This window comes from Podarcis gaigeae (genome assembly GCF_964106915.1).
Source record: "Podarcis gaigeae genome assembly, chromosome: 8".
In the NCBI taxonomy this organism is placed as follows: Eukaryota; Metazoa; Chordata; class Lepidosauria; order Squamata; family Lacertidae; genus Podarcis; species Podarcis gaigeae.
The window spans coordinates 80,630,640-80,658,367 of NC_139684.1; the positions used below are offsets into that span (position 1 = coordinate 80,630,640).

At 45.3% G+C, this 27,728-nt stretch overlaps 2 protein-coding genes across 2 annotated transcripts; both read right to left on the minus strand.

Moving 5' to 3' along the window:
- Positions 1-9,250: 9,250 nt before the first annotated feature.
- On the minus strand, positions 9,251-18,695 carry LOC310851666 (uncharacterized protein). Its single transcript, XM_083754286.1, has 6 exons — positions 18,349-18,695; positions 15,476-15,847; positions 13,179-13,274; positions 11,718-11,800; positions 10,695-10,736; positions 9,251-9,481 (listed from the first exon to the last, which is right to left on the minus strand). Exons 1-6 carry the CDS (start codon positions 18,425-18,427, stop codon positions 9,434-9,436), a joined length of 720 nt encoding a protein of 239 aa, XP_083610412.1. The 5' UTR covers positions 18,428-18,695; the 3' UTR covers positions 9,251-9,433.
- Positions 18,696-19,460: 765 nt separating this feature from the next.
- Positions 19,461-27,419, minus strand: LOC310850494 (cell adhesion molecule CEACAM8-like; the record flags this gene model as incomplete). The annotated part of the gene is made up of 5 exons (XM_083752015.1): positions 19,461-19,761; positions 20,922-20,968; positions 21,320-21,351; positions 24,889-25,301; positions 27,047-27,419. 5 exons carry the CDS (start codon positions 27,417-27,419, stop codon positions 19,757-19,759), a joined length of 870 nt encoding a protein of 289 aa, XP_083608141.1. The 3' UTR covers positions 19,461-19,756.
- Positions 27,420-27,728: the final 309 nt, after the last annotated feature.

Here is a 27,728-nt window from a genome sequence, read left to right on the forward strand (position 1 = left end):
CTGCCGTCTTAAAGCATTTCCCTGCTCCTCACCCCTGCAAGCTGTTCACATAAGCACATCTTCATTCATGTCAAATTTGTTTCTGTTTTCACACACACTCCAGGGGGCATTGGCAAAGCGGGGATGTCTCTACTCTATGCAAAGGTGTAAGGATTCCAACTGGGGTGAAGCTGGTTTGAGAAACAACACATCAAACAGTAGCATCTTATAACAAAATACAAGATAACATGGGCATTTTGGCCAACGTCATGTGAACAGGGATTAAAAAACCCAGCCCTGGAAATGCAGTGCAAGTGCACTGTAAACAGAAGAAGTGTGAACACATCCTTAGTTGGATGTAACTTGCACCACATTTGCCACACCAGTTTTGGCACTTTGGAAAACTCTCTGGTTCAAGCGAGGTGTACATGGAACAAACCCACGCCATGACAGCAATGTAACCAGCCCTGCAACACATATTCACCCAACTCCCTTCTCATCATGTCACTTGGGTCATGCACATCGGCCTCCATGTGGCCTTAACTCAATATGCAGGTGCTCCACTCACTTTCTGCAGCTCGGCAGCCTGTTGCATACTAGAACAGCACATGCAAAACAGTGGATTAATTTGCTCCAACGTCATTGTATAAAGACACCCCTGGGAAAGTTTCATCAAGGTAACATGGCAGGATAGCCTCCAGCCCAAAAGAATGGGGAAGAACTGTCCCTTATAGGAACACAGCCTTACACTGCCTTAGTCTATCTAGCTCACTATTATCTACACCAGCAGGCAGTTGCTCTACACAATCTCAGACAGGATTCTTCCCTGAGCCCTACCTGGAAATGTTGGGGACTGAACCTGGGACATTCTGCTTACAAAGCAGATGCTCTACCACTTTGGGGTAGCCCTCCAGCCACTTTTGTGCAAGACCAGATGCAGAAAGATGGCAGAGAGTACCACCCTACAAATATATATATCAGCCAACCTTATTCTATTGATAACCCAGGCACCACTGTTCATAGTTTTTCTTGGCACTCCTGTCTGTGCCATTCACTCAAAATAGAGAACTACTTTTTTTCCTCCAGCACGTTAGCCAAATTGAATCAACTTCTTTTCAATACCAACAAGCTGGTACAGATCCAGGAAGACTGGCTCACATCCCACATTCAGAGGACCCCTTCTTTCCCCTCCAGTTTGGTTAATCTGGAGTCACTACCAATTCCTATTTTTGCACTATAAATCATTAACAACAATCAGGAACTTGATTTCCCCTGTGAGCATGTACTGATAGCACAGGGGGAAATGGTGCAGGTCTACGTCTCTTTAGCCATCCAGATTGAGAGCATATTATGGGAGAACTAATACAACAGTATATTAGGGTGACCAGTGCAGAGGAATGGGCAAATCTGTCAACTTTGGTTTCTCTTAAGTTTCTCATTTCTCCACTATTCAGTTCTATACATTTCCCCATCAAAACAAATCCTCATGAAAATTCAACAGGATTTTAGTGCGATTTCTCCCAATGTACATAACTTGCTTTGCAATTTTGCCTCTCACACACATTATAATGCATTTTTGTATGTTATTGCTACTAGTATACATTCTTATGCACGTTATCTTTGTTATCTTGTGTTTTTGGACACATTACTGGGCTGGAGAACTGCAAAATTCAGGTAAGTGTGAATTTCAAAGGGTGGCTGTCTTCTCATATTGTTTTGGAAACTGTGACTTAGGAAGGTCTGCCTTTAAATGTGAACTGTATTGGATCCCCCCCCCCAATTTCTACTAATGCAAGTAACAGAGTTTAGGGATTTTAAAATATTAATTGGTTTTAAAATGCTTTTAAATGAATATAACTCCCCCCAACCAAAAAACCTCTCAAACGTTTCCCAGTTAACAGCTAAAAAGGCAGTAGCAAGACTAGTGTATTCTGGTATAGTTTTCTGATGAAAAAAATGAATAATTTTGTAGGGCCTCATTCTTGGGGCAGAGGAATTGTGTTTAGGACAAATTCTTGCACAGAATTCTCCACCTCAGAGCTCAGCAGACAAGATAGATTTGGGTGCATAAGAAGTAAGAATGACTGGAGAGCAAGTTAATCATACCTGAAACTGTGATGTTTGTAGCCCCTGTGTTGGTAACCCCAGGACCTTCTGGTTTAAATGTATAGATTCCAGAGTCATCTGGCTTTAAATCTGTGATGTAAAGGGAGCAATCTGGCTTCACAGTTTCCCTGCCAGTGTGGGCAGGTCCCTCGGTCTGACCACTATATGGAGGTCTGAAAAATGAAATAATCATGTATTTTTCTTCAACTGCCCCTCTGTACCATTTGCAGGTGGCAGTAATCTTCAGATCAAGACCTTCTGGTGTTAAGGTGACACTATCTCCTTCTTTCAGCACTTCTGGAACAACTCTGATACTTATTCCAGTTGTCTCCTGGGCTTGAGTCAACAGGAAGCAGGAACTCAGGACGGAGGCTGCAGTGTGGAGAAGAAAAGAAGGAAACTTAACTGCAAGCAAGAGACCTGTTCTAGGCAAAAAGAACAGATGTCAGCACGTGTAGTAATTGTATTTCAAAAGGCCATCAGGTTTTGAAGAAATACTTTCACACTATTTCAAAGAGACTTCAACCCAAAGGAGTGCTGATATAATTACAATGCCCACATTAATGAGCATATAAACAAGTGAAAGAAAATAAACAATAATGATCTTTTTTTAAAAAAATGGAGATCATTAAGTCAACTGTCACACCCCACCTGCATTCTGAAAAGGTATAGTCAAGAAACAGGTATCCCGTCTGACGTCTCCACCATCTGGAGTTGCCTGCCTGGGGATTCTTGGATATGGACTGCTTTCACGCACTAGCAACACATCCTGTAGAATTCTATCCGTTATATTTTAGCTGCACAATCATAATGAACTTCAGGAACTAAAAAGTCATATTGAAAAATATGACTTTTGAGCTGTCTGGCCCCAAAATGGCAACTAGGCCTTCTGCTTTGGCACCTTGGTTTAAGGAGTCACTTGGCGCCTAACTTAGATATCTGAGTTTCTAACACTGCCTCTTTTCCTTAGCCATACAAGTATTCCATAAACCTCAGCATTATCAGCAAACTGTGCATAGAATTATAACCTTTGCCTTCCTTTTATCTCTCTCACTTTCCATCTCATCCCTGCCATGGGGATGGGAATTTCCATTGGAATTGGTTTGGATCTATGGGCAGGAAAATCCCAATCAGATGTCACCCAACAGCATGGGTAGGCAAACTAAGGCCCAGGGGCCGGATCTGGCCCAATTACCTTCTAAATCCGGCCCACAAATCAGCGTGTTTTTACATGAGTAGAATGTGCCCTTTTATTCAAAATGCATCTCTGGGTTGTTTGTGGGGCATAGGAATTTGTTCATTCCCCCCTCCCAAAAAAATATAGTCCGGCCCCCCACAAGGTTTGAGGGACAGTGGACTGGCCCCCTGCTGAAAAAGTTTGCTGACCCCTGCCCAACAGCAACCTCAAAGAAGGATGAGCTCGACAAGGGTTGCAGCTCAGGAGAAAAGGGTCCTTTTTTAAACCCTGCTCCTCCCCACCTCGTGGGACTATTTCCTGAAATGAACACTACACTCCAAAAACTGCCATTAGTCCTCGAGGGGAAAAAGACACCACTGCCCCAAAATCATGTCCATTAACACCTGCAGTAGCAGGCAATTTTGGTCACATGGTATGTTTGAGTGAAGATAATTAAGCTCTTCTCCACCAAATTCTGCCACCCTGGTCCATTTTGCCTCCACTCCCCATGAAAGCTTTTAAAAACTGTTGGGAGATCTACAATGCAAACATTTACATGTCTACGCAGAAGTAAGTCCCATTGAGTTTAGTAGGACTTACTCCCAGAAAAGTAGGCATAAGATTGCAACCCTAATCACCGATCTCCCGTGTAACTTGACACTATGAAGAGGGATTGACTAGGTTCTAGGTGCTAAAAGATCCTTTGATTTGGGTTAGGGAACCCGTAAAACCTAAGAACATAAGGACAGCCTGGCTTCTGGATCAGGACTCCTCTAATCCAGCACCCTGGTCCCACAGTGGAAACTAGATGCCTCTGGGAAGGCCACAAACTGGACATGAGTACAACCACCCTCTCCTGCTCCAGATCCCCAGAGACTGGAATTCAGGGACTGTATTCGACACCAGAGGTAATCTATAACCTGCCTGCCTAACAGCCATTGGTAGCTTCCTGTTCCACGAAATTGCCTCAACCCTGCAAAAGTATTCAAAAGTTTGTAAAAAGTGGACGCCTAGGAGATTCTCAGGAAGAGGTGCGCAATTCAGGCGCAATTTGCCATGAGCGTGGACCGATGGCGCTAAGGGGCACCGAAGCCGAAATCAAGAGCGATGAATTGAATGGTCACAAAACATCTGATCACCCCAAGGATCTTGCTCTAATAAATGCAATAAACACAGTAATCATATGAGCTAGAATCGTGCAATCATCCCCTGGGTAGCTCAGTTGGTAGAGCACAAAACTCTTAATCTCAGGGTTGTGGGTTTGAGCCGCACACAGGGGCTTGGACTAGATCTGGATCCCTTCCAACTTTGGGACCACAAGGGTCGTCTAGTCCAACCCTCAGCAAATGCAGGAATCTCAACACAGAATCAGAGTTGTTGGGGCAGGCAAGGGGCCAGAGAGAGAAGCCCCATTCCTCCCCACCCCGTTCCTTTCAGACCCCCATAAACAAATCTGTGTGGTTCTCTTTTAGGGTCCCGATCCTCCTCACCTGCTAGGAACGCCGTGTGCCAGGAGCACCTCCACCCGGGGGGTCTCCACGCCTCGTGCCTGCCCATGGTGGGGCTTCGCTTCGCGGTGGGAGGGGGGCCCTTCGCTTCCAGCTGCTCACCAGCGCCCGGCCACAGATCTCTGGGTTCTGATCTGCCCGCCTGGAGATCCGGCAACCTAGTGGCGACCCTGCCCTGCCCTACCCTGCCTCGCTCGTCCCGCCCTCGGGGGCAGGGCTTGTACCCCGTCTGCGCGCTCCAGCCCGCCGCGTCCTCGGCCAGGTAGCGGGATTCGCAGGAAAGGCGCGGCCGTCGGAGGCGGGGAAAAGAGGACTCTGCCCACAACCAGCCAGCGGCCACTGAAGCCTCGATCGGCCCCGCCTTGCCGAGCAGACACTTCCCGTTAGGGGAGCAGGAGGAGGAGGAGGAAGAGCTAGGGCGCGCCCGTCCCGCCACGTCTGGGAAGCGCAATAGAGAGAGCCCAGGGCGCCCGCCCGCCCGGAAAGGCAGGGCGCATTTCGGGCAGAAACGTGGCACGGGAGGAAAAGGGGGTCGCCAACCTTCGGGGAACCCTGGGAGCATCTACAAGCCTGGGAAACTTTCCCGGCCGCACGGCGGAACCGCGCTTGCACCGCTCGGTGCTTGTTGCGCAATTACGCACACGAGAACCACACTCACAAACCCACACTTCCAAACCCAAAGCACTGAGGGACCTACATTTCTGGGGCCCTGAAGCTTGAACTGTCATGGAAGGCCCTTCGCAGCTAGCAACGAGCTCTGGGTAGCTCAGTCTGTAGAGCATGAGACACTTAATCTCAAGGTCGTGGGTTCGAGCCCATGTTGGGCAAAAGATCTCTGCATTGCAAGGCGTTGGACTGGCTTGACCCTCGTGATCTCTTCCAACGCTACAGTTGTATGATTCTTCAAGGGGGTTGTTCCCCAACAGATCAACACACCTTTACAATATCTGTGCTACTGACTCTCAAACTTTGGGATTCTTGAAATATATTCAACGCAAGATTAACCAATTAGAGTTGTGTGACTCAAATTGGGTCTTCTCAACACACAAATTCTAATCAAAAGTTGCTTCTGGGGCCCCTTCAGGATTGTTGTTGTTGTTGTTTAGTCGTTTAGTCGTGTCCGACTCTTCGTGACCCCCTGGACCAGAGCACGCTAGGCACTCCTGTCTTCCACTGCCTCCCGCAGTTTGGTCAGACTCATGCTGGTAGCTTCGAGAACACTATCCAACCATCTCGTCCTCTGTCGTCCCCTTCTCCTTGTGCCCTCCATCTTTCCCAACATCAGGGTCATCTCTCAAGAGTCTCCTCCAGCACCAGAATTCAAAAACATCAATTCTTCGGCGATCAGCCTTGGTCCAGCTCTCACTTCCATCCTTCAGGATTAGGGTCCCTGAAACTTAAGCTTCATTAGTTTCACAGTAGATCCATGCTGCCTCGAGGTTTGAAAAGAGTATTGTAACTTTTGTCCAAGCTATTTTTTTGTAAAAAAGTTTACTTTTTTGCGTGGTGATCCTCCTGGAGATTGTTGTTGGGGAGAGGATTCTTGCTTCTTTCAAACCTGATTTGTGCCTGTGGAGGAATGGGGGCAGTGAAACCCTGTGGGCACCAGGGCAGGGCTCTGCAGGGGCACCCAGCGGTGCCCTGCCATTGGCAACCCTGACAGAGTGGTGGCTGAAGACATTTTTGGCGCTTGAGATGGAAAATCCTAATTATAACACGTGCACAGGCACAAATCTCTTTGGATGTTGGCTGCCTGCAGAGCTGGCCCAAGACATTTTGCTGCCTGAGACAAAGGATAACATTCCTCCCCACCTCATTCCTTGAAGACGACTGGGATGGCAACCAAAGTTGGTGATGGGACAAGATTAGGGTTTGGGCCTCCAAAGACGCACCAGGAAAAAAACCCCTCTCCAAATTGCAAAAAAACAAAACAGAACTGTTGGGATACCAAATTAATTTCTGCACACATTGTGAAAACAACTGAACCGATTAGGCACTAATTGCATCTCGTGAAATGCATTTAAATGCCCCATCATTTGAGGAGGTATTTAGCGATGACAACGCCTCTTGATTCAGGCAACGCAGTAAAAATGGTTTCCTGAGCATTTAATGTGTGTTCTGCATTAATGGAGAAGCACCAGTGCCCATTAAGTATTCTCACAATATACTTCATTAAGACACAGCCTTGCAAATCAACAGCCCACAAGCTGAGCCTGTTGCTGACTGTGGTGGTGTTATATATCACATCCCACACTTCCTCCAAGGAGCTCCGGACGGTGGGTCTGGAATTACTCCATCTTATCCCTACGACAACCCTGTGAGATAAATTAGGCTGAGATAGGAATATTTGCTGGAGACCACCCACTGACTTTCAAAACCGAGATTGGATGTTTTCTATCAACTCCCCAACACCCTGTCTTTTTATTTATATGGGATTCTGTGTCCCTCTAGCGGCTGTTCAGGAAATGGCAGTCTCTTCTTCAAGAGGACTTTCCCCTCAGTGGGGCAGCAACAGTCTCTCATCTCCTTGGAGACTTAACTTTTCACAGAGAAAATTAAACTCAGCTCCTTTATGGTTTCCCCAGTAGTGATGTATGGAAGTGAGAGCTGGACCATGAAGAAGGCTGATCGCCGAAGAATTGATGCTTTTGAATTCTGGTGCTGGAGGAGACTCTTGAGAGTCCCATGGACTGCAAGAAGATCAAACCTATCCATTCTGAAGGAAATCAGCCCTGAGTGCTCACTGGAAGGACAGATCCTGAAGTTGAGGCTACAAGACTTTGGCCACCTCATGAGAAGAGAAGACTCAACTAAAGGACACAACTAAAGGACACAACTAAAGGACTAAACAACAACAACAACCTTTAACAGCACAGTTAAGTTGATGGGTGGTAAAGAAAGGTAAAAGGGACACAGATGGTGCTGTGGGTTAAACCACAGAGCCTAGGACTTGCCGATCAGAAGGTTGGCGGTTTGAATCCCCGTGACGGGGTGAGCTCCTGTTGCTCGTTCCCTGCTCCTGCCCACCTAGCAGTTTGAAAGCACATCAAAGTGCAAGTAGATAAATAGGTACCACTCCGGCGGGAAGGTAAACGGCGTTTCCGTGTGCTGCTCTGGTTCGCCAGAAGCGGCTTAGTCATGCTGGCCACATGACCCAGAAGCTGTACGCCGGCTCCCTCAGCCAATAAAGCGAGATGAACGCCGCAACCCCAGAGTCATTTTTTTTCTTTAAAGAAAGGTAAAAAGCAAACTAACAAATAAAACTAGGTTGGAAACCAGACGAAAAAGGACTTGGGTTAATCCATTTCACCCGGGAACCAAGTTGCCAGGACATTTGCCAAAGCACTTTGACAAAGACTGATTTTTTTGGGGGGGGGGACGTGCAGTTCAACCCTCCTAGAAGGATGACCTTACTCAGAAATTTATTCCGCTGAATTTCAAGGAACTCCCTCAATACATGCACCTCCTGGTGGTGATTCAGGAAATTTCCTTTATTTTCAAATTGCATCTACCAGCAGCTTTATTGATTTATTTAAAAGCATTTCCAAAGTGCTTAAAATCTGTAAGCGGTGTACTATGTACTCTCTCTCTCTGATATACTACCCAAAACAAATAAAACAGTACAAAAATATATAAAAGCAAATGAAACAGAGATTCTGGGGTTATGGGTTGGAGAAGGCCTGGGCAAAGCATTGCGAACTTAAGAGATCATCTTCCTTGGTTTTTCAATCCTCATCAACTGGATATACCATGTTCAAAAGCACACACAAGTAGATAAATAGGCACCACTGCGGCGGGAAGGTAAACGGCGTTTCCGTGTGCTCAGGTTTCCGTCATTGTGTTCTGTTGTGCCAGAAGCGGTTTAGTCCTGCTGGCCACACGACACGCAAAGCTGTCTGTGGACAAACACCGGTTCCCTTGGCCTGAAGCGAGATGAGTGCCACAACCCCATAGTTGCCTTTGACTGGACAAACCATCCAGGGGTCCTTTACCTTGACCCTGGGGCATGTTCTTACACCACCAAGAAAGGAGGCAGTTGGCCCATTAGCCAGGGCTGGCCCTTCCATTGGGCAGAGTGAGATAGCAGCCTCGGGCAGATGATTTGAAAGTATAACAAATTGCTAATTACTTATTGCTGCCAAGAAGGAAGAACTTTTGCAAGCTCAACAACTTTGCCAAAAAGAAACTACTCTTGCTGCTTCAGGCAACCAATTCTTTTGGACCAGCACCGTCCATAGCAAAAAATGGAATATGGTTTTCTGTTTCTTTAATCGAGAAAAAGGTGTTCCCCAGAGGCTGCTGGCAGGATCTGATGGGGGTTGTAATCAAAAACATCTGCCGGGCACCTGGTTGGCAAAGGATGCCATGAGCTATATTTGCAGACTCAGTCACTGGCCACACAAGTAACATTTTGATGAATTTAATGGCCGTTATGGGGAGAGCTTCTCAGAGTAGGGCATCGGAAGCTATTTCATGCAGATTCAGAGCTAGCTCAGAACTTTTATTCCAACTGGATCTCCAAGGTATCAGGCAGCTCTTCTTTTGCCCTTCCACAAGATCCCTTTAACCAGAGAACCAGGGGGCTGTACTTTGGACTTCCAGGGTGTGCCCTTCCATTGAAGCTCCAATTCAGAAGTAAAATGGACATTGGTGGGTTCATGCATTACCACTTCGGCTGGTTGTACATGGGCTGGTCTCTCTGTTGGAGGGCCTGAGGATGAAATGGAGTTGCATGAGACAGAAGCATCGAGGGCAAAACTTTCTTTTTTTTCTTTTTTAACCTGGGTATCCTGGGAAGTTGGCCACTGAGGTTGAATGGCCCACTCTAGTATTGCAGGGGGCTTGGACTAGATGACCGTTTGGGTCCCTTCCAACTTTACAGCTCCGTGAGCCTATGATTCTAACCATGGAGGTACCACACAGCCAGCCATATTCATAGCCACTAATAGACTTATCTACCATAAAATTGTCCTGAGTCTTTGACAATTTAATTATTTGTACTTTAATTATTTATTTTAAGACTCTTCTAAGTTCTATTTTTTAAAAAAATAGTCTTTATTAATTTAAATTACACACTTATACAAAGAATTTACAAAGAATTTACAATCTCATACTACAAAAAGAAAAAGAAAGAAAAAACAATTAAGAAAAAAGAAAATACAGAAAGAAGAAAAAGCAAATTTATGTACATAAAAAAACTTCATCTTCCTAATTAATACTTAATTAAACACTTAAATAAAAAAGACTTCTGACAAAACGAGTCTTCCAATCATTCTCATTGTACTGTTTATACTGTCTTTTCTTTCGCACAGTTTTATATTCTTTAATATTGTTCCCGTCTACACCACAAACGGTATTTGTTGTGTTTACAAGTATCACTCAAGTTCTGCTAATATGGTGTGATTGGTACAAACAATATGATCTTATATAATCCTTAAATATTCTCCATTCTCCAAATATTTTCTGGTTCAGTACTCCTCTAACGCTTCCCGTCAGTTTTGCTAGTTGTCTTAAGAACTCTTCTAAGTTCTTAAGACAAACAACCTTTAACCAAGAAAGGAAGAGGAAGGGAAAGGCATCAGATGACATCCACCATCATCTTGGATGTCAAGATGTTACTTTACAAGGTCAGCATATGTGGAGGAGGTGTTCTCGTACATGCCTGAAAATTTCTGCCTCTCTTATTCTGCTAGGGCTCAGGGGCTTGATCAGGCCAGGTAAATCAGCACCACGGACAGCTCCCAGTCAACCATGTTGCTGAGTTAAAGTGGATGTTGTTTCAGCCAGAGACCAAAGTCATCTGAGGACTAAAGAAGCTTAGTAGGGCCTTTCCTTCCAGTGGCTCTGTCCCTTTGAGAGAGGAGATCACATGGGATCACATGTCTTTTCTGAGAGAAGGATAAATGTGAAGGACCTTCACCTACCTGGTACATGCGGTTGGGATCAGAGGAGCTGTCAGACTTGACCTGGATTTAATACAAACAACAGTAATAGTAATGATGCTAAAGAACAGTTATTGGTTATTAAGCAACAGCACGAGTAGCAGGGACTGGTGAACTGGTGAGCCCAGACAGTGCGCTAGTGCTGAACTCTGAATATGGCTACTTCTAATTGCAAACTTAATAATAATAATAATAATAATAATAATAATAATAATTTATACCCTGCCCTCCCCAGCCAAGACCGGGCAGGTGGCTAACACCAGGTATAAAACAATTGATTAAAAATACAGCTTAAAAACAAGATTAAAATACAACATGAAAATGCAGCCTCATTTCAGAAGAAACTCAAATCAAAAACTTTTGGGGGATGAAAACGTCAAATCTCCACCAAGGCCAACTATCCAGACTGGTCCTATGTGGGCTAGAAAAAGCCAAGGATGTCCCCAAATAGGAGTTCCATCACAGAAGGAGAAAGGAAAGAGGAAAGAGGGGAAGGGGATCAAGTTGATTCCAAGCCAAAGGCCAGGCGGAACAACTCTGTCCTACAGGCCCTGCAGAAAGAAATCAGATCCTGCAGGGCCCTGGTCTCATGAGTCAGAGTGTTCCACCAGGCCGGAGCCAGTGTTGAAAAGGCCCTGGCTCTGGTTGAGTGCTGTGTGGCAACAGAAATTGAACCAAAATGGATCCATTGAGAAATGAAGGCGGGTATCAACAGGCTTAGGTGAACCCTGGGAAGACGCAGGCTTGCAAAACATTTTTTAACACCTCAGAGGAGGGCAGCCTCCCTTTTAGAAAGCCAATTTTGTGTGTCCCAATCCCACCCTCTTTGCTGAGTTGTCAACTGCTAATCCTTTTCCTGCCTTACTGATTGTATATTCCTTGGGGCAGGGCCACTGCAATCCTTTCATGTTCTTAAATGGACTGCACATAGTCTGCATGCTGAAAATAAGTTTGAAATAGGATTTGGCAGTGCAAACAGCTTCCCTCGCTATACTGAGGTCTCACCTGTCCAGAAAAGGGAACATCGTCAGGTAAAGGAGGTGCAGATACAACCTGGGCAGAAGTCTTAAATGTCAGGCGGCAGGCCCCTGAAGGAGGAAGAAAAGTGGGAATCAAACCTGAACATTTACCCTACAGAGAGTTTTGCTTTTATGTTTTTTCTTTTTTTAAAATATTTTTTTATTGTTTTCTTTAAGTATTCTTTTCCCAACTATCCATACCATTACGATGTATTCCCTTTGACTCTGCTGAGTCTTGACTTCCCTCCCTCCCTTCAGTTGGTATATTTATCACATTCTTATCACGTATATTATTCTTATATCTCTACTGTTTTACATTGAAGGTATTATTCCAGTCCTGCTAGTTTCGTTAAGTTTTTACAGTTCTCCTTTAGTTTTTTTCTTTATAATAAGGGATGATATTGGGGTAAAGAATTGAGATTATAGAAGCAGAACTGATTTGGAGCAGGATCTGTCAGAAAATTAAAAGGGGAATAAATAAATGGAAGAGGGACTTAACTGAAGAATTGTTGGGGTGTGTGTGACATGGATGGCTTGCATGCTCTAACTGTATTTTTCTGTGTATAACATACCCCCATGAATAAGACCTATTCTTATTCCCCTATTTTGGGGACTCCAAATTGAGAAAATGGGGGGGGGGCAATTGTATCTGTGTATAAGACGACCTACAATTTTGAACATAATTTTAAAATAAAATAACCTAGTCTTATACACAGAAAAGTATGATGCCCTCTACGTGGGGCTACCTTTGAAGGTGACTTGGAAACCACCAACTAATCTAGAATGCAGCAGCCAGACTGGTGACTGGGAGTGGCCACCGAGGCCATATTATACTGGTCCTTAAAGACCTACATTGGCTCCAAGTACATTTCCGAGCACAATTCAAAGTGTTGGTGCTGACTTTTAAAGTCCCAAACGGCCTCGACCCAGTATACTTGAAGGAACGTCTCCACCCACATCGTTCAGCCCAGACACTAAGGTCCAGCTCCAAGGGCCTTCTGGCGGTTCCCTCACTGCAAGAAGTCAAGTTACTGGGAACCAGGCAGAGGGCCTTCTCGGCAGTGGCGCCCGCACTGTGGAACTCCCTCCCACCAGATGTCAAAGTGAACAACAACTACCAGACTTTTAGAAGACATCTGAAGGCAGCCCTGTTTAAGGAAGCTTTTAATGTTTGATGCATTACAGTATTTTAATATTTTGTTGGAAGCCACCCAGAGTGGCTGGGAAAGCCCAGCCAGATGGGCGGGATATCAATCAATCAATCAATCAATCAATCAATCAATCAATCAAATGTGGCATTTATGTCTAAGTTAGCACAAACACATTTTATGCATACTTGTTTCTGCGGACCCTCTGCCCCTGCCCTGTCCAGCATTACCCCTGGGCTCCAGTAGTTGGCGAACAGACCCAGGAATCTGATGCCCCACACTTCCAACGTCTTACTCACAGAATAAGACACAAATCAGTGTTCCAAACAACGTCAGTGCTACCAGAGACCCGATGACAATCCGAGAAACGACTCCTGCTTCCAGCAGAGCAGAATCTGGAACCAGAAAGAAGGTTTTGAGGAACTCAGCAATGGCAGCAATAAGGACCATCTGGCTTACTGCCTCTTTTCAAACACATCAAGGTCTTCGAGGTGAATGGAGGAAAGAATAACATAGTCATGATGCAAAACACAGAAATGAAAGAATCTTTTTAAAAGCCAGACAATTTCCAACCCAGAGCAGGTGCTACCATGGAACTGTTCCTTAAGTGAAGGGTGGTAATAGGCAGTGGCTGAGTTTCCTTCCATCTGCGGACCCTTGTTAATGGAGAAATCTGAGGTCTCCCTTGGACAAAAAAACAAGGACACCAGTCAGGAATACCAGAGCAAAACAGCAGCCAGTAGGCTTGGTCTTTATTGAAGACTGTCACGACAGGACTCCCACCTGCCACCAGGTGAAACAAAATGGAAGCCCCGAACAAAAGAGCCCCCAAACTTTTATTAGCTGCTAATCCCCATGTTACACCCCCCCCAAACTACATCACTCATACATCACGGTTACATCATGAAAAGAGAGGTCTGGTGGCAGTAATCTGAGCATCCTGGACCCTGCCCCATGGTCCCCCTTGCCCTCCACCAAACACCCATCAAGTGTAACAAAAGAGATATTTACATTTCCCTGTTTCCCAGTCAAGTTAATCACACCCTTTTGTCTTCATCTGGGTTTGTTATTTCTGGAATGGTTACCTGTCTGGCGCTCAGGATGCCAGGAATTATCACTCAGGCAGAGGGGCTGCTGAGTAGCTGAGCTCACGTGTCTATATGAATTTCTGAAGTTTTCCCAGTGAGCCAGTACATAGATGCATTTATCAGTGAATTCTTACATTTGGTATTGTGAAGCAAAGACTCTTTGAATAGATGGGAAGAAACTGAGATGAAGTGTTTTGTGGGGACAAATCACAAAAGTCACAAAAGTGATTGTGCTGATTTTGGTAGTGGGCTGCATGTGCATGATAGCTGCTGGAGGGGCAAACCCCCACCCCAACCTATACATAAATTCCTGCAACACCCTGAAGACTAGTAATGAATAACCTATCTGAGCAGAAACTCTTCCTTTCTTTTGGCTTTGCTGGTTCCACCATTTTTATTATTAATCAATTAATTAAAATTGTTAACCACCCTTTATACGTAGATCTCAGGACGGTTCACAACAATTTTAAAAACCCACAAAATACATGATAAAAATAAGAACAACAAACTAATAATCCCCCACATTTAAAAGGGCATCGGATGCCAATCAGCCAAAGACCTGCAGGAAGAGGGAAGTTTTTGCCTGGCACCTAAAGGTGTATAACGAAGGCAGCAACTGAACTATTTCCGTTCGGGTCTTGCCCTGGGCTTGAGTCAAGCAAAAACTGAGGGTTGTGCTTGCCACGTGAGAGGGGTTTAATAAGGGGGGGGGGAAAGACCTTACCCTCAATTAAAAGGCCTATTTTATGGAGTTACCCCCACCCAGGGGAGCTTCCAGACCCACCGTGTTGTGCTAGGAATTATGGAATTGCAGCAGGAACCCTTATTAAAAGTAAAGGTAAAGGTAAAGGGACCCCTGGCCATTAGGTCCAGTGGTGACCCACTCTGGGATTTCGGCGCTCATCTCACTTTATTGGCCGATGGAGCTGGCGTACAGCTTCCGGGTCATGTGACCAGCATGACTAAGCCGCTTCTGGCGAACCAGAGCAGCACACGGAAACACCGTTTACCTTCTGGCCGGAGGGGTACCTATTTATCTACTTGTACTTTGATGTACTTTCGAAGTGCTAGGTTGGCAGGAGCAGGGACCGAGCAACGGGAGCTCACTCCGTCGCGGGGATTCGAACCGCCGACCTTCCAATTGGCAAGTCCTAGGCTCTGTTCAATACCTGAACCTAAACATTCTTCTTCTTCTAACTCTCCACTATTTGCTTGCAGTTAATGAACCCAGCAGTTATGACAGGGCTTCTCCTTGGAGACAGTTGTGCTGGGGGCAAGTTCACTCAGCCCTCAGCAGAAATGCTCATAGACCTAGCCAGAAGCTGCTTAGGGGATGTGTATGCGTGTGTGCCTGAGACCTCTAAGTTTGCACTCCCTGTTTCAAAACCCAGAGGCCCTTCTGTTCTCAACGTATAGGTTCCAGAGTCATTTGGCCCTCAAAGCTCAGCAGAGGAGGCAGATTTGGGTGCATAAAAGGTCAGAATGACTGCAGAACAAGCTCATCATACCTGGGACGGTTATATTGATAGCCCCTATTCTGTGTTCCAGAGGTCCTTCTGGTTCCAGTGTATAGGTTCCAGTGTCGCTTGGTGTTAAATCTGTGATACGAAGGGAACAGTCTCTTCTCCCAGTCTCCCTGTCAGTGAAGGCAGATCCGTTTTTCTGTGAAATCACCAGAGCTAGGAAATAGGTGAAGATTCGATTTTCGTCAGCACTTGACCCTCGGTACCATTTGCAGCTACGCAGTGTGGTCACATCAATATCTCCTGGTGTTAATGTGACACTCTGTCCTTCTTGCAGTATTTCTGGTTCAGCTTTGATAGGTATTCCAGTCTTGGGCTGGGCTTGAGTCCAGAGGAAGCAGGAACTCAGGATGGAGGCTGTAGCATGAAGCAGGGGAAAGAAGAGCAAAAACACGTCCCCGTATTATAATTTCTTTTCCTTTTTTACAATTTATTTATTCGGTTTTTCAGATTAAAATTTTACAGTCACATATCCGACATGCAGCATAAAAACAAGATTGCAAAGAATCTCTTGGAATTCTCTCCTCCCCTTTGTGGGTCCTGTTGTTCATCATTTCCTCCTGTATCTTTTATGATAATCCAAATCTTTTTTTGTTTTGTTAGAACGTTTATTAATTTTCCAATAAAAGACATCCAATTAACATATCAAATCCTAATCCAAATCTTCTATCCCTCCATTGTGTCCAAGATTCAGCATTAAACTACAAGTGATATTCCAATCCTACTAACGATTTTAACTGTTTACAATGGTCTTTAAGACAAGTTATAAAATTTCCCCCATTCCCTATTAAAATTTTGGTCTTCCTGATTTCTGATTCTTCCGGTCATTTTAGTCATTTCGGCACAATCCATCAACTTGAACTGCCATTCTTCTCTGGCAGGGACTTTATCTTCTTTCCATCTCTTTCCATTATAATTTCTTAGTTTATATGTCACTAATATGCTAATATGTCACTATAAGCTAAAATAGGCTTCTAAGTGGATTATAGATTATAAAAACAAATTGCACAAATATTGAAATGTAAACATTCACAATTCAAGTACATAATAAAACAATTCCCTATGTGCATGTGTGTGTGTGGTTGTTGTTGTTATATTTATTATAATATTTATTTATAACCCAGCTTTTTCCCAGACTGTTAAGTTGTGGGTGAACATATCAGACGACACAGTGATTCTTCAAACAGCTCTTGTTTATTCACAGGCCAGAACAGAACAGAACTGAAGGGTTCAGTCAGCCTGCTTATATAGCGCTCCAGTACAACGTAACTGTAACAATTTTCTAAAACTATCCAATCACTGAACGTCACTTTCGATCCCATATTTGCATAACTATCTAAAGTATCCCCCTGGTCGCCCAGGGTGAGAACTTCAGTACATAACACAGATGACAACTCAAAAGCTACAAACATAGGGGGGGGGGAATCATTAAAAGATAATTAAACACACACACAAACACACATTTATGATCTATTAAAAATAGAGATAATAACAGTAAAAACATCACAGCACCAGCCCTTTCCTTAAGAATAGTCAGTTCCTAAAAGCCTGGCGTGCTCTGGTCCATGGGGTCACGGAGAGTCGGACATGACTAAACGGCTAAACAAAAGCATGCTGGAATAAGAAGGAAGAAACCAGTCTAACTTCTCTAGGAAAGGAGCTCCAAAGTTAGGGAGCAGTCACTGAGAAGGCCCTGTCCTACATCCCAACCAAGATTGGCTGTGAGGGGGACAGGAATGAGAAAAGGGCCTCCTCTAAAGGTTATGTTATGGTTTTTCAAAGTTATATGTAAACAACCCTGTGCTCTTCAGATGAAGAACGGTATATAATTTTTTATTATTATTAAAGTGATTGTGTGTGTGTGTGTGTGTGTGTGTGTGTGTGTGTGTGTCCTGCTCACTGCTGGACTGCAGCCCCAAAGAACTTCCCAGAGTAGCTTAACCAATCAATCCCTCTTCACAGGCATCTCTGGGAATTGTAGTTTTGAGAGGGGAAATAGAAGTCACATGACAACTCTCGGCACCCTTAACAAACCACACCTCCCAGAATCCTTTGGGGGGAAGCCATGATGGTTTAAAGTGGTATCACAGTGCCTTAAATGCATACTGTGAATGTGGCCTATCACCCTTAGAGAGATTGAAATCTCTTTTCGTGCTATCAGATAGCAGATAATAATAATAATAATTTATTATTTGTACCCCGCCCATCTGGTTGGGTTTCCCCAGCCACTCTGGGCGGTTTCCCACAAGTATTAAAAATACATCAAAATGTCACACATTAAAAACTTCCCTGAACAGGGCTGCCTTCAGACGTCTTCTAAATGTCAGGTAGTTGTTTATCTCTTTGACATCTGGTGGGAGGGCGTTCCACAGGGTGGGCGCCACTACCGAGAAGGCCCTCTGCCTGGCTTCTATCAGTGAGGGAACCCCCAGAAGGCCCTTGGCGCTGGACCTCAGTGTCCGGGCAGAACGATGGGGGTGGAGACGCTCTTTCATGTATACTGGGCCGAGGCCATTTAGGGCTTTAAAGGTCAGCACCAACACTTTGAATTGTGCTAGGAAACGTACTGGGAGCCAATGTAGGTCTTTCAAGACCAGTGTTATGTGGTCTTGGCAGCCACTCCCAGTCAACAGTCTAGCTGCCGCATTCTGGATTAGTTGTAGTTTCCGGGTCACCTTCAAAGGTAGCCCCACGTAGAGCGCATTGCAGTAAAATCTTGGGAAATAGGTGGCTGGACCTGTACAGTCAGCCACCAAAGACTAGCCACCCTCCGGCATAGGATGAATCAAAACCCAACACCTATTTCCCCTCCCTCCTTGTGTCTCCTTCCTCCTATTTAGGATCCCTATCCATCTCACCTTTGAAGAGTGTAGCCTTCCATGAGCCCTTCTTCCCCAGCAAAGCCCTAGCACAGCACAGCGGCTTCTCCTGCCTCATTTCAGACTTTGATCCAGAGGATACTCCCCTCAGCTGACTCCTGGATTCCTCCTCTTTCTGGTGCTCCTGTGTTTCCTGCTTCTGTGCAGGGCAAGAGCCCCCGACGGGCACAGAGTAGGGTGGGGAACTTGGTAACCGAAGCCCACACCTCACATCTCTCTCTGTGCCGAAGCTAGCCGACTAGGGGATAAGCTATGGGGCAGAGACCAGAGCCGAGGCCCGGCTTCTGGCTGCGGCAGAAAGGGGAAGGAAGGAAGGAGGCGGCACTACCCAGAAGGGATGAAGAAGAGGCAAACTTCCTCCCCTTGGCCCTACTTGGAGATCAAAAGTTGGAGGGAGGGATTTGTTCTCAGTTCCTTCTTTGCACAATAGCTCAAGGAGGAGAAGAAGAAGCGTTTGAATTTGATATCCCGCTTTATCACTACCCGAAGGAGTCTCAAAGCGGCTAACATTCTCCTTTCCCTTCCTCCCCCACAACAAACACTCTGTGAGGTGAGTGGGGCTGAGAGACTTCAGAGAAGTGTGACTGGCCCAAGGTCACCCAGCAGCTGCAGGTGGAGGAGCAGAGACGCAAACCCAGTTCCCCAGATTACGAGTCTACCGCTCTTAACCACTACACCACACTGGCTCTCCCCATCAAGGAGATGACTGGGACCACAATCCTAACCCCACTTTACATGGGAGTGTGCCTCACTGAATTCAGGAGGACTTGCTTCTGAGTAGGCATGGTTAGGATAGCAGACTTATATGCCCTGCACCCTCAAATAAGCTTTTGGCCACCCTGTATCATTGACTGCCATGAGCAGGTTTCTGTCCCTTCCCTTGACATCCCACTGTCTCCGATCAAGACTGTTGTCTTTGTGCAATGCTTTCTTCATGCACGATGATCCTAGGTCAGGATTCGGCAATTTTGTTTAGCTGCGGGCCGGTCCACTATCCCTCAGACCTTGTGGCAGGCCGGAGAAGCGGCACTGGGGGGCGGAGCTGGAAGAAGAGGCGAGGGGGGCAAAAACCACTTGAACCACTTGGTCTTACTGCTAAAACTTTTTATTACACCAGGCGACTGTGTGCCTATGTGGGAGAATTCTACGTTCTTTTCTTCAGACAAGGAAACCAATTTTTTCAACACGCTTCCCCAAAACAATCCAGGCAAAGGATGTGAGTCATAGGAGATGTTTGCACTGAGGAGAGCGCCAGGGGAGAATCATCCCTGATCATTTCTTCTTGATTTCGGAGCATATAATGTTGCTTTCCAAAGGCCGGACGGCCGCTGGCTTTGGCTGAGGAGGGTGGTTGGCCTTGAAGGCTAGTGTTGAATATTGTATGTCTTCACCCTGCAAGAGACCATAAGAAGGAGTCAGTGGGACCAAGGGGAGGTTCAAACACATTGCTGTGTGGATGGCTCTAATGGCGCAGCACTTTGAGTGTTTATTGCAAGGCTGTTCCTTGGATTTCTAGCTTTCGTTGAATTTTTCAAAAGCAAATATGATGACACAACAGAGCTCACAACTTTCTACTTGCAGGGTTATAAGGGAAAGCATGAAATCAATGATCAATCTGTTATCCAGGAAACATCAAACTTGATCCCACCTTACAGTAATCCAGCCAGCGAGTGTAAAGGTGTCAGGATAACAGCCAAGCTCTAGATCCTTCCTTTTAAATATACGGTATTTTTAAATTTCACTTAAAAACACAACAAACACATAAACGCAACAAATTCATAGGTACATAGTATTATCAAATACATATATACTTCACACAACATCAGTATTATGAATACCAGCATTGGTATTTGATTTAACATTTTTTCCGGTGCTTCTTTTGCAGATTGTATCAATTTTGTCAATGGTTCAGCACACAAAAAAATGCAAAAAAGCAGAGGGGGGCCTCTGCTTCCTCAAAAATGATTTCAGGAATTTATTTATATTTGTTTGTTTATATATAAAACTGTGCATGGGTCTCCAGAAACAGCTTTGATATATTCCAAGAAAGGAACACCCATATTTAATTTATCCAACAGGGAGTATGAATAATTACTTTCTATCCTATCAAAAGCTTTTTCAGCATCTAAGAAAAACCAAAGCTATTTCTATTTCTTTCATTTATTAAATACAAGAATTTTCTTGCATTAACTGATAGTAAACAACCTATAATAACATCCATGGGTCTGGATGTCTATACATTAAAATAACTTTAACCTTTTTGTGTATATTGGAGCAAGAATTCTGAAATCTTGGTTTAATGATGTTATTGGTCTATAAGATTAGGGTAATGTTGGATATTTGTGTTTCCTATGAATTAAGGTTATTTTTTCATCTTTCCAAGATTCTTATATTACCTTAGTTAGCTTACAATAGTTAAACAGCTTAATTTTAACAGTACTGCTATCTGAAAATGTTTTTATAAAATTATGCAGGTAAACCATCAAAGCCTGGGGAATTGTTGGTTTTAAGAGCTCTTAGCTCTTAAGCGACCACCATTGTTCTATCCTTACCAATGTGGGTTTGTATTTTGTTCCTACCGATGCACTGAAGCACTGGTCTGAAATTACAAAGAGAAAAAGTCACGGACCTGGAACGTACAACAGACAGAACCCAAGCCCAGCAGAACCAAGCAGGACACACTGAGAGGGGTGGATGTCAGGTGACTGGTAGATGGGTGATCCAGCCTACATGTCAAAGTTGTCCCACAGGACTCATGGAAATAAGGATCTGGCTCGCTGGGTTGGAAAAGTTCCTCACCCATGTCCTACTTCCTTCTGATGAAGGAAGACCTTCACTTTGCTCTGCTTTGGCTCAAACCCCCTCCCCTCCCTTTCCTACTCCATTCTAGAGACTGGACCAAAACTCTGGAGTCTGAATACATTAGGAATCATATGCATATCATTCTTACCGTGGTGGGTTTTGTGTCAGCGACGCCCTGCTCTGAAATGACAGAAACAGGACAGAAAGAGCATTAGGGAACAGAGAGAGATCCAGGAGAATAAGCCCACCAGAGCCAAGCAGGAGGCACTGAAAACCCACAACCCTCTGCTCCTTTTGAACCCTCTGCTCAAAAGGCTGAGACCACGGAAGGAACAACTCCTACTATATTAGTGGAAGCAGGCAAGGCGAGTGGCCTGAGATGGGCTAGGGGTGCAAAGAAAATGCCTGGCTAGGATTTCCTCTAGATATTGGGAACTCCCCAAATGGCAAAAAAATACCTTTAAGGAAGGTTTCCTCAATCAGGTGTCCTCCAGAGTCTGACAGCATCTGGAAGGTCACAACTTAGCTACCCCTCATGAGCCTAGGGCTTGCCGATTGGAAGGTCGGCGGTTCGAATCCCCATGATGGGGTGAGCTCCCTTTGCTTGATCCCAGCTCCTGCCAACCTGTTCTAAATCACATCAAAGTGCAAGTAGATAAACAGGTACCGCTCCAGCGGGAAGGTAAACGGCGTTTCTGTGCGCTGCTCTGGTTTCGCCAGAAGCAGCTTAGTCATGCTGGCCACGTGACCAAGAAGAACTGTCTGCGGACAAACGTTGGCTCCCTCGGCCAGTAAAGTGAGATGAGCGTCACAACCCCAGAGTTGTTCATGACTGGACTTAACTGTCAGGGGTCCTTTACCTTTACCTTTTAGAACTGAAAAGTTAACCCAATGTGTACAGTTTCTGACCAATTTTGGAGGGGTGCTTGATGTGGTCATCTGCTCATTGCAAATGTTTGTGTATCAGAATCATCAGGTTCAACAGAGGATAGGCCTATGGTGCCTTTGGTGGACTATTGAGAAGAGGGAACCTCAGCTGCTGCAACTTCTCCTGCCCGAGTGTCATAGTTGAAGCAGATATTTCTTCCTCTGTCCCCTCTTCAATATGGCAACCCTGGTTGGCCTTTGTGCATTTGGCTTGGAGGCGCAAACAGCCGGGCACTGAATGCCTCTAAGAGAAGTGTGGGGCGGGACACCAGTGAAGAAGGAGAAGAAGAAGAAGAAGAAGAAGAAGAGTTTGGATTTGATATCCCGCTTTATCACTACTCTAAGGAGTCTCAAAGTGGCTAACAATCTCCTTTTCCCTTCCTCCCCCACAACAAACACTCTGTGAGGTAAGTGAGGCTGAGAGACTTCAGAGAAGTGTGACTAGCCCAAGGTCACCCAGCAGCTGCATGTGGAGGAGCGGAGGCGCGAACCCGGTTCACCAGATTACAAGTCCACTGCTCTTAACCACACTGGCTCACCTCAGTGAGACAGCCTCAAACCCTGAGCGTGAGCAGAGAGACCACTCAAAGCAGTTAAGCAGAGCAGGAACTTCCCGGAGAACCAGGGGGAGATGGTAAATTCAGGGGGACTCTGATTCAAGGGGACCAGGACGGCAGACTTACGCTGAGTGAAACCTGGGGTACAGGAACAACCCCAGACCTCCCATGGCCACGATTCCAATCATACAGCCTAGGATAATTCCAAAAATTGATGCTTGAGGATGGGAGTCAGCCTCCTCTACACCTGCAAGAGGGGAGAGAAAGGTGCTGTGAGCTTTGGAAAGTATGTGTCCATGATTTTCCTTCCCCAGTTGATCACATGAGTATGGGGCAATTTGCTTTTTTCCTCTTTTTAAAATTGCTTTATTGAGATTAAAAAGATGTAACAAACATACAAGTAAATAATAATAATAATAATAATAATAATAATAATAATAATAATAAAGATAATTGTGCTATTTGTTACATCATCACTCCACATTCCACTTACGTAAGTATCCAATGACTTCTTGCCACCCCATCGTGTATTTACCGCTTAATCTCTCTAGCACACTATTAACATTCATTTTATTTTATTTGCTTTTGTCAATGATCAATATCGTATTCTCTTGTTAGTCAACATACCACAGAATTCATTCGAGTCCTCCCACTGGCATTATATTATTACAGTAATGTATAAGGTATTTTTTTGTGTACATATCCCATCTCTTAATAAAAGTTTGCCCTGTAGAACATCTCAGTTTTACTGTCATTTTTGCCAATTTGGCGTACTCCAACAACTTACTTTGCCACTCCAGTTTTGTTGGAATTTCCTCTCCTTTCTAGTTTGATGCAATTCATATTCTTGCAGCTACAATAGCATACAAGAGTAATTCTCTCACATTTTTAGGTATATCTGGGCCAAATATCCCTATGAGAAACACCTCCGGTTTTTAAAATAAAGGATAGGATACCTTAATCATTTTTTTAAGCTCATTATAGATTACATTCCAAAATTCCTTTATTTTCTTGCTTGTTCTCCACATGTGTAACATTGAGTATGGGGCAATTTTCAGTGAAACCAGCTCTTCTGGACATCAACCTAATGTTGCCAGTTATTTGATTCAGAGCAGCCTTGATGAATAGCTAAAGGATTTTTCCCGCCTCCCTGACATGGAGATACAGCGGTACCTCTGATTGTGAATGGGATCCGTTCTGGAGGCCCGTTCACAACGTGAAAAGCCTGCAACCTGAAGCGCCGTATCTGCGCGGCGCGATTTGGCACTTGTGCGCATGTGCGAAGCGCGATTTAGCCCTACTGCGCATGCACGAGGGATGAAACCCAGAAGTAACCCTTTCTAGTACTTGCAGGTCGCTGCGGGACGCAACCTGAAAAAACGTAACATGAAGCAAACGTAACATGAGGTATGACTGTATGTGGTAAAAAGAGTATCACCAGAATCTTTCTTGCCTGCTCTGACTACTGTTAAAGGCAGTAGGAAAAAGGGAAAAAGGTGGCAACTTTGCCCCAAGCTTGTCTGTGGCCTTGCTGCAGTGAAGCATCTCAAAACTTTCTCTTCACATCCCTCCACGAATGCAGCTGGAGGGTGACCCGCATGGACAAATACACCTGTGTGCATTGCACATTCAGGCTTCCCTGCACACGAGAGAATTCCATGCTGTTCTGATTAATCTGCAGTATTTCTATCCCGTTCCTCATTGGATTTTTCCAACCCCAGAGCAGGGAGCAAAGCGATAAAAATAAAATGGGTAAAACGACAATATAGCAGAAATTACAAAATCGTATTAACAGGACCAGTAACCGACTAAGCAACTCTACCCGAAGGTTAACAAGCAAGATCGCAATGGCATTAATTAACGTTCCCAGTTTATGGAATATGAGCCTCAAGGTCAGCAGGGCTGCCAGGTAGTGACATGCAGATGGATTTGTTGGGCTCCCTCATCGCTCTTCTCCATGCATATTCCTGCATTGCAACGAGCTGCGCTAGATGTCCCTTGGGGCCCCTTCCAATTCTGCAATTCTATGATTTGTTTAAAAAAAACAATTTTTATTACAGATTTCCGTGAATTACAAAAGAACGTGCAATGTCTCTCTTTCTGTGTGTGTTTCAGATTATAAAGTCAATTCTGTGATTACTATTTCCGTTGCCACTATTTACCCACCCTTAGTTCCCAGGGCAAGCTATAACATTAAAACACACAATATTAGAAACAGTTTAAAATAACTTACAGTAATAGAAGTAAGGCGAATCCTAAAAGTAGACACCATACCTAAGACATTTAAGACTATAAATCCTATCACCGTTCCCGAAGATACTTTAGCAGTCAATGTATAGAGTCCAGAGTCATTTAGCCATAAATTCCTGATGTTAAGGGAGCTGTCTAGGCCCCCATTCTCCCGCTCAGTGAAGGAAGGTCCATTATTCTGTATTCTAGATGGTACTAGTATATAAGTAAAGATTCGACTAGTCTCCTCAGTTTCCCCCCGGTACCAGATGAAGGTGTTAAGGTTCCCCACATCAAGGTCTACAGGTGTGAAGGTGACACTGCCTCCTTGTTCTGGGTGTTCCTTGTCCACCTTGATGACTGTCTCCTTCTCGCCCTTGGCTTGAGTCAAGAGGAAGCAGGAACTCAGGATGGAGGCTGTAAAGGGGAGAGAGCGAAGAGGAGACGTCACTTCAAACAAAAGTCCTAGTTTCAGCACAGTTCTGCTCTCTTTCAGAGATGGCCCCAAAGTCTCTTTCACTGCATCAAAGAGACCTCAACAACAGCAATACATATAGAGACCGAATTGTTGAGCAGTCAAAGAAAAACATTGTCGAAAACGTATAAATTATTACTAGAGTGGCACAGAAAGGATGAGGAGGTAAAAAGTGTTATGGTTAAGTGGGCCCAAGATTTGGGACATAACATTGGTTTTGAAAAATGGGAAAAAATGTGGACAAAAACAATTAAATTCACAGCATGTATGTCACTCAAAGAAAATGTAACAAAGGTGATGTACCGTTGGTATATAACACCAGCCAAACTCGCTAAAATGTATAGAAATCAGCATAAAAATTGTTGGAAATGCAAGGAGAAGGAGGGGAATTTCTATTATATGTGGTGGACGCGTACCATGGTGAAAGCCTATTGGGATATAATTTATAATGAATTTAAAAAGATTTTGAAATATAACTTTAATAAAAAAATAAAGAGATGTTCTTGCTAGGTTTAATTGGAGATGAAATCCCCCCCAAAAGATGAGATGAAATCCCCCCAAAAGATGTAAACCTGTTTAAGTATGCAAGTCAGAAAAAGGGGCGGGAGGAAGTCGATGCTCGAATAGAGCGAGGTTTGAGTTTTTTGAAATATGTATGGAAATTGTGATTATGATAAAACTGAAAATGCAATAAAAATTAATTAAAAAAAACAAAAAAACACCCACCCACCCACCCACCCACCACATAACTGCAATACACACATTCTTGAATGTACAAGTAAGAGTGGAAGAAACAAAAAATGTCCTACGTTTTCTTATGCAGGGTCTTCTCCCCTTTGCCCACTCCTCCCACATTCTGAAGTTGGGTAGCCAAGGAATTGGTACCCCACCTCACCACCCACTGCGAAAACACAGGGCTGTGTGAGTGTCAGCCACAGCTGATGAACCAGCGATGCCATCTCAGCTGAAGGAAGGAAGGTGGTGCCTTTGCTGCACGCTGCAATGTTCTTTGCCATGACTGGCAGATGCAAACCCCCACCCCCAAAACAATTAGGCAAAATAAGGAGCCCCAGGCAAAGGCTCTCAGCCTGCGCAGAATTCAGCCTCTCTGAGTGGAGAATTTCAACTGTCGGGAGTATTCAATTCTCTATGCTATGGTCACCCTGCATAACATTCTTCTGATACAAAACTCAGCTGCTGAGTGACAGCAGAAATGAAGTCCAAAGGGAAATAGCAGCGTGCTCAAGGGAAACCGCCGATCCAAAAGTTGCCAATAGCCATGGATGCCAACTCCCTGGGGTCTTGGGTGCCCGAGCACCCTCAAAATTCCCCATGAAGGGGCAGGGTACCCACAAATTTCGGTGCCAGGGCCATGTACGCTGCATGGCATCTGCGGCCCCGGGCACACATGGGCACCAAGTTGGCACTTCTGCCAATAGCCATGGGGTGGCGGAGAGTCAAGTCCTTACTTCTCCTACCCACCTCCACCAAACCATGTCTGCAAGCTGCTGGAAGGGGCGATTTTGATCAGAGGAGCAACGCGCGCACGCATAAATTGAAATAAGTCTCAGTGCTTCTGCAGCCCCCCTGCTCCCTCTGGCCGCCGCTCTTCGTTTTAAAAAGTGCTGGGAGCTTCGCAGCACGAAACCATAACCATATCCGTCAGTTTGGTCCCGATCCTGCTCACCTGCGAGGAGCCCTGCGCGCCAGCAATTCCTCCATCCTGGGGGTCTCCAAGGCTGGGCCGGACGCACGTCCAGCCTGCCTATGGCGGGGCTTCGCTTCGTGGTGGGGGCCTCTTCGTTTGCCCGCTTACGGGCAGCCCAGAGCTGATCCTGCCCGGCCCTGCCTTCCTCGGGGGCCGGGCTTCCATTCACCGCGAGCCGACTCAGCTGGCTGGCTCCTTCCCTGCGTCCTTGGCAAGGTCGGGGGGACCGCTGCGTTGTCGCCGATGCGCGGACGTCGGGGGCAAGGGAAGAGCGCGAAGCCGCGATGGTCAACGCCGCGCTTTCGAAGTTCAGCCGCGTTTGGCCTGGAATCGAGGAGTCCAGGAACGTCATGAATGCGCAATAAACAGAACGCCTGGGCGGCCCCGACGGTAAAAGAGGGATGGAGACTATGTCGACGAAAGGGACGGCACGGATGCGGACGACGTCGATGAAGGCGAAGACAGCCAGGAGGAGGGCTGCCTGCCAGGGGCTCTTCATAGAATCATAGTGTAGGAAGGGACCCAAGGGTCATCTAGTCCAACCCCCTGCAACACACCTTCGCAGGGTCCAGGTGAGCCACAGATGCCCTGCTTGCCTTTCCATTTTGGGGGCTTTGCTTGACAGGACAGCAGTGCTGTCAGCCGGATGCTTGGGTTCATA

What these genes read in the sequence shown, in the direction of transcription:
- LOC310851666 (XM_083754286.1), bottom strand. Translation starts at nt 18,427, where the DNA reads ATGAGGCAGGAGAAGCCGCTGTGCTGTGCTAGGGCTTTGCTGGGGAAG. An exon ending in GAAGGCTACACTCTTCAAAG is followed by an intron (nt 15,848 to 18,348) that starts GTGAGATGGATA and finishes TTCATGCTACAG; the next exon opens with CCTCCATCCTGAGTTCCTGC. An exon ending in ACTGATTTGTGTCTTATTCT is followed by an intron (nt 11,801 to 13,178) that starts GTGAGTAAGACG and finishes TTCCTCCTTCAG; the next exon opens with GGGCCTGCCGCCTGACATTT.